The sequence below is a fragment of the Kryptolebias marmoratus genome, linkage group LG24 (genome assembly GCF_001649575.2).
Source record: "Kryptolebias marmoratus isolate JLee-2015 linkage group LG24, ASM164957v2, whole genome shotgun sequence".
Taxonomy (NCBI): domain Eukaryota; kingdom Metazoa; phylum Chordata; class Actinopteri; order Cyprinodontiformes; family Rivulidae; genus Kryptolebias; species Kryptolebias marmoratus.
Window position 1 is genome coordinate 12,826,153 of NC_051453.1, and position 15,217 is coordinate 12,841,369.

Consider the following 15,217-nt stretch of genomic DNA (forward strand, 5'->3'; position numbering starts at 1 on the left):
CTGTCTGTCTGTCTGTCTGTCTGTCTGTCTGTCTATCTTTATTTAATTATTTGTGTGTGTATCAGAATTGAATTGACTCATTTCAAACAGCATCTGAAATTTTACAAATTTATCAATTTCTGTACATAAAATGTTAAATGCTTCAAACTTGCAAATATGGTGACAAAACAACTGAAGTATAAAAAAAAATGAAAATTGTGTACTGTAGCAAACAGTAAACAATATTTCTCTCTAAAATGTAATGACGTATCAGTACAAAGTACCACAAATTAATGCTGAGACTAGAAATATGTGAAATGCTGCCTAAAATAATAATTAAAAAAAAAAAGTTTTAGAAAAACAAAAGAATTGACAGGAAAATGTATGTTTTTCCACCGAAGAGGGCAGTATAATGACAGACTTGTGAGGTGGGAAATTCCAGGTTGTGATGAGAGCTTCCAGGAAACTTGGAGCGGCCCGAGAGAAGGTATAAAAGCAGGATCCTCGGCACATGAAACTCAGAATCCTTCAGAAGAACCACCAGACTTTTCATCTATTGGACTCTTCATCTATTGCACCTACAAAAGGTGGGTGTAGAGGGTGTTATTTTATATGTTGTTCTGCTCAGTTTTAACTGCTGCTGAATAGTTTGGTAATAAAAATTTTGATGTCCTTTTTATTTTTTATAGAAATTCTGCTTTGGATTAATTCAGGACAGTGAATTTAAGATGTCTTCTTCGTGGACCTGCATCATCTTTCTTTGTTCAAGTATGTAAATCTAATGCAAACAGATTCTTCTCAATTAGAACTTTTTTTAACATAATTTTAAATCCATCCCTACTGACTGTTTTACTCTGTTTCACATCATCAGTGCTGTGCACGTGGACCAGTGTAGAGTGCTGGTCTTACTTCTACTCAAACGACACCATGAACTGGGAGACAGCTCGAGCCTGGTGCAAGAATCACTACACAGACATGGTGGCGATCCAGAACCGGGCGGAGATTGAGCATCTGAGCAGCTGGCTGCCCAGGAAAGCGACTTACTACTGGATCGGGATCCGCAAGGTTGAGAACGTCTGGACATGGGTCGGGACGAACAAATCTCTGACAGCTGAAGCCACCAACTGGGCAGTAGGTGAACCGAACAATGGGAAAGATGGAAACAATGGGAAGAAAAAGCACAACGCAGAGAAATCTGAGGATTGTGTGGAGATGTACATTAAGAGGGAGAGTCAAGCAGGAAAATGGAATGATGAGTGGTGCATGAAAAAAAAGACAGCTTTGTGCTTTTCAGGTGAGGACTTTTAGTTGACCAGGTTTTAGTGACATTACTGTAAAAGTTTGCAATTTTGATAATTTACCAACAAGCTGACATACATTTACTTAGCAAACTTTATTAATGTAAATCCCTTTTCTCCAGCTGCCTGTAAGCATGACTCATGCCTCTATGGAGAATGTGTCGAGACCATCAATAGCCACAGGTGTGAATGCACTCCAGGGTTTTACGGAGAAAAGTGCCAACATGGTAAAAAATTACAATGTTTCACTTATTTATTTAAGTATATATTATTTTTTATAGTTACAGGGCTTGAAATAATTTTTTTTCTTTTTTTCTTTGCAGTTCATAAATGTGACAAAGATGAGGTAATCGCCCCACCTAAAGGAAGTGTGAGTTGCACTTCTATGTACGGAGATTTTGCCTACAACTGCTCTTGTCAGTATTCCTGTGAGGAAGGATACGAGCTGAGCACACCAGGACCTCAGAGATGCAATGAGACAGGAAAGTGGACTAAGACATCACCTACATGTGAATGTGAGTTTAAGTGTTTTACAAAGCTGCTGTAATTCAGAAAAATGATATATATTACATAAATTGAAATTTTTGAGAAGCCTGATCTTGTTCATGTTTTGTATTATCATCTAAAGTGGTTCAGTGTCGCAGTTTGATTGCACCTCCAAACGGCTCACTGCTGAAGAGCTCAGACCCTCTGGGACTCTCCAGCTACCGATCCACCCGTGTCTTTACCTGTGATGAAGGATATGAGATGGATGAACTCTCGTCTGACACCCTGCAATGTGAATCATCAGGAGACTGGAATGCCTCACGGCCGTCATGTGTCGGTACGGCTACACATGTTTAATTCTACATTGCAAGAGTTTAAAATATTTTGTGTTTGCTGAATTACAAAAGTAAGATTTATAAGATTATGGTTGAATGAAAAGCTTGTTTTAAGACTTTTCTCTGCTCTCTGCTTTGCAGCTGTCCAGTGTTCTGCTCTCCAGGATTTAGAGAATGGCTTTGTCTCATGTGAGGATCAATCAAAAATGAGGTTCAGCTACAAGAAGAGCTGCAGCTTCAGCTGTGATGCTGGCTACCGTCTGGTTGGACCGAGCAGGGTCACTTGCACATCTGCAGCTGAGTGGAGTGAGAAGATACCTCATTGTGAAGGTGAGAAAACACTTAAAGTACAAAATAACTAATTTTACTAAGAACTGTTCGCTAAATGCATGTTATTCTTTTTTTTCTCCTGTGTTAGCTATCACTTGCCAGAAACCTGAAGCAGGAGCTCAAATGATTATTCTGTGCAGTGAATCAGAACTGCACCCAAACTCCACCTGCAGCTTCAGCTGTGAACCAGGCTTTGAACTGCAGGGAACGAACACCGTTAAATGTTCTGAGGAAGGGCGGTGGAATGAGACCATGCCTAGCTGTAAAGGTATGGAAGACTGCTTTTCACATCAGTCTGTACACCTTTGTTCCTTCTCTTAACATTTAATTCTTTCTGTTACTTCTTGCACTTTTACTTTGCAAGATTTCATAGCCTTTATTGTATTAAAGTAATCTGGATGTGTTTTAAGCAATGCATTTATATTGTCGTGGTTTTAAATTTTACTCTTCTTTTCTGTTTTGCAGCTGTTCAGTGTCCAGCTCTCCAGCACCCAGACCATGGCATTCTCAGTTGCGTAGACGATGCAGAAATGAGGTTCACTTATGGAAAAACCTGCAGCTTCAGCTGTGCACCTGGTTATCGTCTGGTGGGGCCGAGCAGGCTCACCTGCACAGCAGCAGCTGACTGGAGCGAGCAGATACCTCGCTGTGAAGGTAAGGCAATGATTTCAGCAAAATCCACCTCTTATGCAACAAGGAAGACTCTTAATTAAATATGTTTGTTTTTTGTTTTTTTTTTACTTTCTCGCATCAGCCATCATTTGCAAGTTTCCAGAAACAGAAGCTCAGGTCATCACAGAGTGCAACAAACCTTTGACTGAACTGGGGCTTAACTCCACCTGCAGCTTCAGCTGTGAACCAGGCTTTGAACTGCAGGGAGCGAACACCACCACATGCACTGAGAATGGACTCTGGAATGAAGCCACACCGACCTGCGAAGGTACAAAAGAGCATTTTGTTTGAACTTTTGTGTTGCGGTGCTTTAGATGCATGTCAGTAGCACGCTTCAGCATGTCTTTTGTTGCAACTAAAGGAAAATCTTTATTTTGACATGTATTTTTTTCTGCACACAACAGCTGTTAGATGCCCTCTCCTCATGGCTCCTGAACACGGTCATATCAACTGCTCCAACCACGAGCCAGTTTTCAATTCCCAATGCTTCTTCACATGTGATCAAGATTACTCCCTAAAAGGGCATAAGATGCTGATTTGTGGTCATCATGGCAACTGGACTGGAAAGAATCCAACCTGTCAAGGTAAAACAAGCACAAAATAATCATTTTAGAGGAAAATTTTTAAATACAGGCCCAATTATTCATGCCTCATCATGTTTTGCAGCTCTTTCCCCTTCGACTACTGTCATTGCCACCAGTGTGGCAGCAGCTGGCACTGCGCTGGCGTCTGGTCTGTCTCTGGCCATGTGGATCCTGAAACGACTGAGGCAGAAAGCATCCAAGTTTGAGTTGAACAGGTGAGACCAGCATTCATTGCTCCTAAGTTTTAGAATTTGTAAAAACAGTATATTATTCTTGTTCCATTTATGATTTTTTTTATTTTTTTCAGCAACTCTGACATTGAAGAGCCCCCGCAAGTCTACAAAAACAGCATCGACAGCCTCCTATAGAACACAGTGATGAGTCCGATGCATCAGAGAAGAGTATTTTATTTTATGTTTGTAATATGTTTATGTAAAATGTAAAAACTAGTGCATAATTGCTTTGTAATGTTGTTCACCTTTGTATTTACTCCTAGTGGGAGTTTAATCTTGAACATATTGTTCTACAACTTTATGAACATGCTGGAAAAGCTGCTCTCATCATCTTATTGTGAATATTATAAATCATTGTCATTGACTTTTGTGTGACTGAATGACTGAATATTTTCATTATTATTAACAGTATTTATGTTGTATTTATTTATGAGGTAACGGAATCTGAATATTTAAAGCATGACTGATTTAACTGTTCAAAGCATTATGTTTATTGTCTTCTGTGCATCTCTGGGCACTAAAAACTAATACACACTGGTCAGTAAAAACACCACCTTGTCAGTATTTAATTATTATTCTTATAAAAACATCATGAATTTAAAAATAATATCAAGTTTGCCAACAAAATAAGCACAAAGATTCCGACACCAACACTTAAAAAGATGTTGGTTTTTGTATAACCAACATGATTTTTTTTGACTTCTTAAAGATTATCCCATTGAATAAATTTCATTTTAAATCTAAAGTTTCATTTAGATTAAATAGTCAAATTCCTGAATTTTAGTTATTGCAATGTATATTTTTGTTGAAATTCTACTTTAAAAAGTTAATGCAAATTGTAACAGACATAAGAAATAGTACATACAATTTAAGTGTGTGTAATATGTGTTCATGCAGTAAAATAATATTTTAACGCATGAATTATGATAACTTCGGCCATAATTTTTTCCCCAAGGTTTTTTTTATTTTTCTAAGGGCGTAAAAAAAGGTAGATAGTAGATAGTAGTAGGTAGCAGTGGATTGCATGATGCACTCATGTCCACTTTAGTGGTCTATGTGCAGTTATAACATAAAAACCCATACATATACAAGAAAATGGCTTTTAAATTGCTGTCCACTGCAACTCCATGAATGATTTCTTGGAGTGAAGCCATGCACCAAGGGTTATGTATCTGTCCAGTACTGCTCAGTTCGAGCAATGACATTCCCCCTACCGTCCTGATGCTCACCATCAGCAAAGAGCAGAGTAGATAAAAAACTGTGAGAAGTTTTCAAGGAAAGAAGAAGTGTATTGCGGAAGGAATCTGTTTAATCGTGCTGTGCTTTGCTTTAGGGATGTTAGTGTCCTCCTCGTCAGCACTTTTGTGAAACTAGAACATGATTTTATCTTGGGTTAGAGGTGGCAGAACAGGCTTTGCACTTATACAACTTATTTGTTAACAAAAATATGTTATGGAATATGTGCTCCAAGATGGACAGAGAGGTGAAGGACCCACGTGGAAAAGAAAATGAGAACCGGGAAAATGATTGACAAACTAAGAGAAATGCTGGAGGCCAAGTTAAAAAAATTAATCAACATGGAGCTGAGAACAGTGGAGCTCAACACACACATACTACAAAAATAAGTAAATTGGTGTGTAAAAGTCCAAGCACCCCATGTTGAACCAATTCTGTTTACCTTTAAAAGTGTTGCAAAATCAAAGATAATCTGATCTCCAAAAGACATAAAGTTAAAGGTTCTATATTATGTTTTTAAGATAGATTTTTGTCATTTTGATTAGATTTTAAAAGGAAAGGAACAAAAAGTAAAAAAAAAAAAAAAAACCTAGATTTGAGTTGCCCTAACTTTTATTGATGTTTCAAATTTTAATTTTCATGTATACAATATAGCTTGTGAACAAAAGTTGTGACTGTTCAAGATTATGAACAAATAATATCTTACTTGTTGTGGCTAGCCCTTTAGGAGGTTTCAGTTTGGAAAAAAAATTTAAATTCTAGTTTAAGCTGGGACCAAAGTGGACTGCTGCCATCTTGAATCAACTCCAAACTAAAAAGAATTCATAGCGGTAAATGCAAACACTATTTCATAAATTGTTACACCGCCAGCAGTTTTACATTACACAGTTAGTCCAACTAAAATTAATGATTGTTTTTTTTCTAAAATATTATAATATTTCTCCAGGAAGTGTCCCAGGCTGTGCTGGAAGTGCTGAAGCTAGCTGCTGTTGCTGTTTGTGCTTTCAGATAACCACAGGATTCAATGTAAACAACACTGAATGCAAAACTGACAGTAAAATAAAGGTTTATAAAAAAGCATTTGCACGAAGCGCTTTAAATTTTCTGAGACTGGAGTTGTTTTAAAACAGCTGCAGTACACTTTCACTTTGCCCCCGCTCATACTCACCATTAAGCTAGATAATCCGGTCAGAGTTAAACTATTTCTCCAACCTGAAGCCATTCAAAGAGCTGTCTACAACAGGTGAGATATTATTTGTTCATTATTTTTGCACAGAGCTTCACCTCAACCAGTCTGAGCTATCGCTTTAAGATGCAGAATTACAGCAAAAAGTTTTTTATCAAATTTTGCCTCTATTAAAAGTACGCAGGAAACAAGCTCAGCAAGGTCAGATTCAATTGGTCAAATCTGAGGAAAGGCAAAGAGCCAGACTGAAGTAGATCACCTTAGTCCTACATCTGCTTCCTGAGAATTATGTTGAAAATACTGAACAAAATATCCTTTTATCTCACAACACACAATAATTTTACAAAAAAACACTTCTTTGTTACATAACTATCTGCGTTTGAACTGCTTGTGCCCCCAGCTGTGAAATGTCCCCCACTGTCTCTGCCTGATAACAGGTTTCCTCTTAACTGACCCCTCAGATGTGACCTGTGCAGATGTGACTGGAGTGGTTCACGACCTGTTTGTGCAAAAAAAAGCAATATTTCATTTTAAGCTCTCAGTTTGAGATGTCATGTGCATTCTGCCTGCCCACTACAAGGATTTTATTTACAATAGTGCATCAGCATGCTATGTGTTTTTAAATGTATACATTCTATAACAAAAAGCAATTGTAAAAAAGTATTTTAATGTATTCAAGTTTGTGCCTCCAGCAGTGAAGTGCCCCCCTACAACATGCACATATTCCTTTTTATTTCAATTAATTAATACAACTTAATTCCCACTGATCATTTTACTCAATTTCTGTCATTTAACTTTGTTGAGCAACTTTATAATAAAGATCATATTTGACTGAATGGTAATAATTGTGTAATATGATACAGGTTTGGTTTGGTTGGAATTAAAGTAACAAGTTTTTCACAGGGAGTCATGCACAGTTTTTGACCACAAAGTACATGAATATCAGTCAGATTATATAGTTTACAAGCTGTTCTGATTGTTTGGTCAGACTTTGTTCAGATTAGGGGGCAGTGCGATGGATTAGTGGTTAGTACAGTTGCCTCACAGCAAGAAGATCCTGTTTTGGGTCTGGGGTTTTCTATGTAGAGTTTGCATCTTCTCCTTGTGCTTGTGTTTCCTCCCACAGTCCAAAAGCATTCATGTCTTCCCTTGAAAACGAGGTATGGGATTTGCCAGTTTAAATAAAGGTTAACTAAATTATGAAACTCATCTCTCTATATTTTTCTGTTCCTCTTTCTTTTCCTCTGCAGCTCAGATCTGTCCCCTGCTCAAACTTTACCCCCTTTCATAACTGCATGTCCTGTTCTAAAACTCATAGAAAGTTCAGTTTCAGTTCTCATTAAAGGTTGTGGGACCACTGACACAAAGTGGACCTTGGAAGTCACACGGAAAAGACATATTCTACTTTGCTAGGTTAAAAGATATGATAAATCTTGATATTTTGAAAAATAAGATAAAAAAAGAAGCTCCAAGCAGTGCTTCTCTCTGTGTTAAAGAGATGCCCTATCATTAACTATCCCATATGTGGTTCTATTGTTTGTTCTGATCATTGTGAGGAATTTAGCTATGATTTATGTTGCACAACAATCTGTGAGAAAGGTTTTCTGAATGGGACAGCCAACACTGACCACACAATGCCTTCACATATTGCTTTGTTTTTGTTCCACTTCCAGCAAAAAGATGTTGCACACTAAGCCCACCACTTCATGGTTCTTTAATTAGATCCATGCAGAAAGTTTAGTTTTGAATGGTTTTGTCCTGAATAGGACAGTGAGCATCGACTGCACCTTGGACCTTTCTGCGTGGAGTTTGCAAGTTCTCCTTATTTTCTTCCAGATAGTCCGGTATCTAAAACCATGCTTGTTAGGGCAACTGGCAATTCTAAACTGGCCCTAGGTTTGAGTGTGTGCATGCATGGTTGTTTGTCTCTGTGGCCCTTTGACGAACTGGTGACCTGTCCACGATGTAACCCTGCTTCTCATCCATTGACTGCTGGAGATAAACACCAGTTTTCTTGCGATCTTGAAACATCAAGCGGGTATAGAAAATTGGATGATTCTAGTGATGCCTGGGCAGTTTGCAGGGATGTAACTGCTTCTTTACTGAGTGAGACTCTATGGATGGCTCTATTTCTCTTCGTGTTTCAATTAAAAGGTGCCCTTCTCTCAGTTTTCAGTGCTCAAATCTTTATAGAGGGTTTAGTTTTTGTGCTCAGTGCACATCAACCTGTCTAAGCATCCTTCAGACTGAGATAACTAAGACAATATGCAACTGAAGGAATGTAGAGCAGAGAAACAATTTGTTGTCAGGTTTTTTAATCAAAAAGCACATCTGTGTGACTGTGCTGTATTATAGATTTGCCTTGTGTGAGCCATATTTGTATCATATCATATATATAATTTCCCATGCCTTGAATCAGCACTGAGCGCAGCTGCTGTGTTCATTGTTATCTGCAGCACATCAGTGCCCTCTGCTGGCCAAAGCATCACACCATGAGAGGATGAAGTGTAGCCAATGCAAACATAAACACAATGTTCAATCATTTTTACACTGTGTTCTCAGATGCATTGAGGGTTTGTGTTTTGGCTCAAAGGACCCCAAGCAGTCATTTGAGCCTCTGGAGTCAGGATCCTGCTACCTTTCGGCGTGAGAGCCCATCATTACTTTAAATCAACCAGTTTTGTCTTGTCGTACTTAGAAATATATGGCTGAGCTTTTGAGATTTTTTCAGACCTTTCATTTAAGTCTGAGACAATCACTTGTCCCCTGTCTACCAATCATTTCGATCTATTTAGGAATTTAATCTTTGGATCTCAGTGTGTTTTCACCTGTAAAGTTGGGAGCTTTCTCGACAGAAGAAATATGCTGCTTTGTTCCTATACAGGGATTTAGCAGTGACAGCAAGCCAAAGTAAACAAGCTGATCAGCTGTTAAATGTGTTCACTTATAACAAGCAACATTTTATCATCATTTATGAAACTATATGGTTTTTCAAGTCAAAAACTCAACAGAAAAAGTTTTTATAAGTTTCCTATTTGTTTAAAAACCATGCTTTGAACTCATATTTAATTCAAATCATATTGCAATACAACCTATGAATAATACTGTATCACTGACAAAACTTATTGTTTTCAAACTCTTTGTTGTTGTTCTTTTATTCATTGCTAATCAGAGCCATAAATCAAGCACCTGATCAGTTCTGGGATTTAATCAGCATTGCCCATTAACATGTAGGACAATGTGAGATGACCTTGTCTTCTCACTAGCAGCTCTGTTCACCCAGATTTGATATCTGAACACTGTAGGGTCAAAACGTCTCCGAGATTGTCAAACAGTGTCACTTTAGGACATTTAGTGACCAGAAAGCTTGTGTTACGGAGTGGAGAAAGGTAATCTAATATCAGTCTTTGCTCAGTGACTCTCATGGAAAAAATGGAAAACTGATGTTTTTTTCTTGGAAATGATTATAACTATGTTTATTCATTTTCCTTATACCACTTTAACCAATACGGAGCAACACAAAAGTATGATCTGAGGCCCCAGTTCTCCCTGGTACTCCCTGATAAGGTTCACAACTCATTTTATGATGCCATGACCATTTAAAAATAAAAGCTATATATTCACAAATCTGCTGATAAAACCTAACATCACGATCCGCGAAACAGATTTTGCTCTTTTTGCACTAATATGTCTTCATACATTCAAGTGCTTCAAGAGGCCTTTGAAGCAATCTTCAGCAAAGCGTGTGCATCTGTCTCAGAGCTGCAACAGCATGAAGCCAATTATACCAGTTAAGAGACAGAGGGTTTGTGGCCTGTGGTTGGCACGAAAGGTGCAATTAATAACTGGCTGTTGACAGGAAACTGTTTGGCTACCCTCAGAATAATAATGAGGTTATTGCTGCCCGCTGTGACTGTATGATCATGTTATCTTTTTTTTTTTTTTGCATTAGCCATAAACTGTATAAGGTTCAACATAGACACACAAAACGTAAGGAAAAAAGGAACCTATACCATGACACCTTTTTTTACATTTAAAATTATTTTTCTTCTTTTATTTGCCTAAATGAATGAGGTAAAGCATTATGATACAGGGGTCCCTGTACAGTAAAAGACTGTTCCTTGTAGCACATTCATTCATGCAAATTCTTGCACATTCTTGGAGCAGACACAGACCCAAAGGGACTCACAGAGACACACACAGCGGTATTCTCTGCTGCATACTTCTTCAGCTCTGCTTGGCAGCGGCGTACCACGGTGACAGACAGTTAGATTGTTCCTGACCATTGGACTCGCGCTCTCTGCTCTGCAAGGTCTGATTTCATAGAGGGAAATATGAGCCAGGTCCAGGAGAGGGTTCATGGCTGGGGCAAGGAGGCACTGTACAGTGGGGCTTCATAGCTCCGTCTCACCCTGGACATTCTCTCCTGACACAGCTTTCAGTCCCTGCGCTGTGGAGCCCACCCTCCATATGCGTTCTCTCGGCTTCCCATCCCAGGATTGGTGCATTCCAGCTGGGCGCAGTGCTTGGGTGGTCCCCAATACCCCCACCTCCCCAGTCTTCTTTGACTGGAGGAAAGAGAAGTACAATGTGATCGTTGATGGAGGCAGCATGGATGCAATGCTTACCTGCCACTGACCCATACCGCTGTCAGTCCAGGTTTTTTTTTTTTTACATCTGATGATACACCCAACAGCCAGAGGAAGCCGTCCCACTGACCCTATCATCTAGATCGGACTGATAAGTGCTGAGGATGGACTGACCAGCATCTCACCCTCAGCAGGAATCTCTTCTTACAACCAAATCAGAACATGTTTTGCACTGACTTCACAGGCTCAGATTTATTGGTTTTTTAATCACCTTTAAATCATTCAAGACGAGTAACATACACACACTGGGGAAAATAAATACAAATACACACCCAAATGAATATTTACAGGAATGAATGTATATTCTCAAATTCTAATGTTTACACATGCGTAAGGGCAACAATTTCATGCGTGCACACTTTAGCCACTTATTAGAGATTTTGCTGTACAGCCAGGCCGCAAAGCATCAGAGGCAGCAGTGTAATAATGTTAAAGTCGCAGTTCCAATCTTTTTATGTAGGATTCTGTGGTAGAGGAGTTGTTTTAGGATTATCCACTTTGGTCTTGGCCGTACTCTCAGTAGCTGTTAGTTCATCAGTCCAGTCAGACCTAAACTCTGTTTCTCCAAAGTGAGGTAATTCAAAAACTGATCTACAGCAGGTAAGATAAGAATTGTTAATTTCCACAGAAACCCACTTTAAAAAAATCTGAACTATCCCTTTAAAGAGGTGAAAATGACGTTGTATAATTCATGGCATCAGAGAGTACTCAGGTCCATTGCTGATATTTTACATATGAGTTGTTATCTGCCCAAGAGTTTTGCAGATAACGGATGTGTCCAGGGTGTCTTTCAGAGTGAGCACAACACACCGCTTCTCCCTGATCCCCCGATCTCCACCCTCAGGAGGTGAAGTACGAGTCCTGCATGGAGTAGAGGCAGTCGATAGGAGTGAGTGGAGAGATGTCACCCAAAGACAGGCAGTTGCTGTCCCCCATATGACATAGAGGGTCTCTGTCAATGTCTCCGTGGATGGCCTTAAACCCTGCAGAAATCAGGTTTAATGTTAACAACAATGTGACAGATTTTACACACAAAAATGTGTGTATTCAACAAACGCAGTGTAGCTTTGTATTAGTATTTTATGAATCTGGTGTGTGTCATTTTTAGGATTTTTATTTTTTTATTATTTCTGCTAATATTGTCACAACCTGTCTGTTTTAATTCTGGGAAATGTCAGATCTGTTGTGTCTGAGCTTGGATCACTGAAGACTGAAGGTCAGATTTTTTCTGCCCCTTTTATTGTTTTTAAATATGTTTGTATTTTTAGTAGGACATAACAGTGAGGTGGTGTAGATACAATATTAAAAGCAAAAAAAAGGTTACGGGACAAAAAAAAAAATCAACAACATAAAAATGTCACATAATTTTGAATTGAGGATTTGTTGGTATGCCTTATTTTCACACAAAATTTGATCATTGGCCAAATTTGTTTTGTCACACTAATTTGGAAAAGCTGCAGGTCAAAACTAAATAAATAAAAAGCTTTGCTACAAAAACTAACTTCTATAAATGACTCATTAAACCAAAGAGATGAAATGGTATTATTAAAAAATAGTGCTATCTAATCAGAGTTCATTGCTTATTTCATCTTTGTTTTACAAAAAACATAAGGTTTTTGATAAGTTGACTCTCCAGCTTTGCGTTGAGATCTTTTACCGTATGGGTGCATGTGATCCCCCGGCATCTGAGGAGGGGTCAGGCCCTGTCTGAAGGGGTCCGTGTCCCAGTCCTGCTGCTCCAGTGAGGTGAGACCCATCTGCTGCTGCTGCTGAATGTGGGCGTAGGTGGGCTCCAGGTGCTTCATGTCAGATGTCAAACTGCCACAAGAGGGCGCTGCATAACACAAAACACCCACAGGAGAGCCACTGAAGCTGAAACTATCTTTCATTAATGCTTTTTGTTGTTGTTGTTGTTGTTGTTGTTGTTGTTGTTGTTAAGAGCTGCTGAAACTCCTAACTGACTCAGCTTAGGGCACTTAAAAAATATTATAGATTATTTAAATCCTTGTGCTCTTGAACTCTCTCTGCTGAAACATGTTTGAAGCAACTTCTTGCATATACACTGTATGTAACTTACACTGTCATAAATTATAGGAGTTCAAAGTCAAACCTGCGTCATGTGATGGGAGTTCACACTGATCCTGAGTCTGCTGCTGCTCCTGTTGCTGCTGTCTCCTGGCCAGTTTCTTCATCTAAACAACACACATTGCCACAAATTAAAAGTACACCCCCAAATAATCTTCCCTCTTCCACAAAGTATTAACTGATGGTTACAGGGCATCTGTCAGTACGAGAAGGAAACCAAACATGAGTTCACTCTGTGAGGAAACATTGAGTGTATTCTACAGTGAGCTCTCTGTGACATGTCATCAGCTTTCTGTAAGAAGAAATAACCCATCTGATTTCCAATCTGGCTTAGATGCACAGTGCAGAAAGAGTGTTTTCATTAGGTGTGCATGTGACTCTGTGGGTTTATTTCATGATAAGCTCCAAAAACTGACAGAAAACTAACTTATGGGGACTTTCTGTAAAACTAAAGACCCAGCCAAGCGTCTCATAAGTGATTTTTCAAGGTTAAGACTTAGTTTTTTGTGTTTGATTTGAAACATTTAGGTTAATACATTGTGTGTGTGTATGAGAGAGTGTGTGTGTGTGTGCTGTACCTTGGCTCTCTGGTTCTGGAACCAGACCTGCACAACGCGAACGCTCAGGCTGGTCTCTGCTGCCAAGGTCTCCCTCACCTTGGATTAAAATTCAGAAGGAAAAGAAGAAAAAAAAAAAACGGAGGGTAAAAAAGACAGAAAAGAACAGTCATTTTGAAGGTAATGAAATTTATATCATCTCAACAATCTTCAACAGAAAGAAAGAACAAAGACTGTGAGAACGAACTGAACTAGCAGCGCATTCGGATCTGAACACGTGCTTTGTGACAAATTTATCAATGACAGTTAAAAACATCCTACAGAATAAAACAATTATTTTCTGTTCAGAACCTGAATCTGAATTGCATCATCATCTGTTTAACATAAAAAATATTCAGATTTATAGTCTTTGCAAGGAAATAAAACCAGAAAATGTTGAGAAATCCTCAGTTTTATATCCTAATGAGGAAATATTTCTATGAGAAAAGAAAACCCATCTCTTACATCTGGGATAGGAGTTAGGATGCAGTGCAGAAAATCTAGTTGTTTGCATCCATATAATGCAGGAAAATACAGAATAAACTGTCCACCTTTCGGCAAGGTTTCGATGAGACCTCGAAGGATGCCTTGAAGGTGCGTCTCTGCTGAGTGGACAGAATGGTGCGAGGCCTTTTGGGACGTTTGCTGTCTGGATTGTCAGCTCTGCCTCGTCTGCTTGCATTCCTTCCAGATTCCTCCTCTTCATCATCATCACTTTTACCTGGTGAGTTGTCAGGAATACAAAGGCATTCATGTAAAGGTAAATATTAGTAGAAAAAATTCACCAAACTTAATCGTAGGTCTTTAATCTGAATTTCTGAACACAGTAGTTGTATGATAAAGACAGCTGAGTGAGGGTTTTTTTTTGTTATATATTTTTTTCAATAAGGGCCTAAAGTGACAGTCCAGGCTACTTGCATTTTTATGCATTGATGACAAAAGTTAAAAACAGTTTATATTTTTTAATCAGAAAGAATAATGCCATCAAATTATTAACCCCATCTAAAAGCCCTTTTAAACTAGTTAATCACATAAAAATAACCTAATTTATTTTCTCTCTAGTTCTGATTTGAATGGTGAAGGAAAACAAATAAAATACTATGAATATAATAACTTAATGTATTCTTAGAAGATGTTATTTTTTTAGGTGGAAAAATACTTTTTAGTGCTGTAACTCTCCATGGTAATGAATTGCTAATCATCACTGCTGATACTTGAGGCTGAACGCTACAAAATGTAAATACTTAAGGTTTTAAGCAATGCGTGTTTTATAATGATTCAGCTGAATTTCTGCAGGATGTATCATGAATTTTCCTGTATTCATGGTAGAATAAGAAACTAGATATTATTACTTCATTTCACACTAAGTAGATCACAAGTTAACAATTGTTAAATCATCCATCCATCCATCCATTCTCTTCCGCTTATCCGGGGTCGGGTCGCGGGGGCAGCAGCCTAAGCAGGGAGACCCAGACTTCCCTCTCCCCAGCCACTTGGGCCAGCTCCTCCGGGGGAATCCCAAGGCGTTCCCAGGCCAGCCGAGAAACA

General features: G+C 38.7%; 2 protein-coding genes across 2 annotated transcripts in view; one reads left to right on the forward strand and one right to left on the reverse strand.

Moving 5' to 3' along the window:
* Positions 1-455: 455 nt before the first annotated feature.
* On the forward strand, positions 456-4,467 carry LOC108230695 (E-selectin-like). The gene is made up of 13 exons (XM_017407120.3): positions 456-566; positions 669-747; positions 851-1,273; positions 1,400-1,504; positions 1,601-1,792; positions 1,906-2,100; positions 2,240-2,428; positions 2,517-2,696; positions 2,894-3,082; positions 3,183-3,368; positions 3,505-3,684; positions 3,767-3,899; positions 3,992-4,467. Exons 2-13 carry the CDS (start codon positions 708-710, stop codon positions 4,050-4,052), a joined length of 2,073 nt encoding a protein of 690 aa, XP_017262609.1. The 5' UTR covers positions 456-566; positions 669-707; the 3' UTR covers positions 4,053-4,467.
* Positions 4,468-11,174: 6,707 nt separating this feature from the next.
* The window catches only part of lmx1a (LIM homeobox transcription factor 1, alpha), a 15,410-nt gene continuing 11,367 nt past the window's right edge, over positions 11,175-15,217 (reverse strand). The window contains exons 4-8 of the mRNA XM_017407150.3: positions 14,221-14,390; positions 13,652-13,729; positions 13,099-13,180; positions 12,646-12,822; positions 11,175-11,971 (exon numbers count right to left, since the gene is read on the reverse strand). Coding sequence (XP_017262639.1) covers positions 11,829-11,971; positions 12,646-12,822; positions 13,099-13,180; positions 13,652-13,729; positions 14,221-14,390 — 650 coding nt within the window. The 3' untranslated portion in view covers positions 11,175-11,828. The remainder of the gene's footprint in view (positions 11,972-12,645; positions 12,823-13,098; positions 13,181-13,651; positions 13,730-14,220; positions 14,391-15,217) is intronic.

What these genes read in the sequence shown, in the direction of transcription:
- LOC108230695 (XM_017407120.3), top strand. Translation starts at nt 708, where the DNA reads ATGTCTTCTTCGTGGACCTGCATCATCTTTCTTTGTTCAA. An exon ending in GCAGATACCTCGCTGTGAAG is followed by an intron (nt 3,083 to 3,182) that starts GTAAGGCAATGA and finishes TTCTCGCATCAG; the next exon opens with CCATCATTTGCAAGTTTCCA. An exon ending in AGCCACACCGACCTGCGAAG is followed by an intron (nt 3,369 to 3,504) that starts GTACAAAAGAGC and finishes TGCACACAACAG; the next exon opens with CTGTTAGATGCCCTCTCCTC.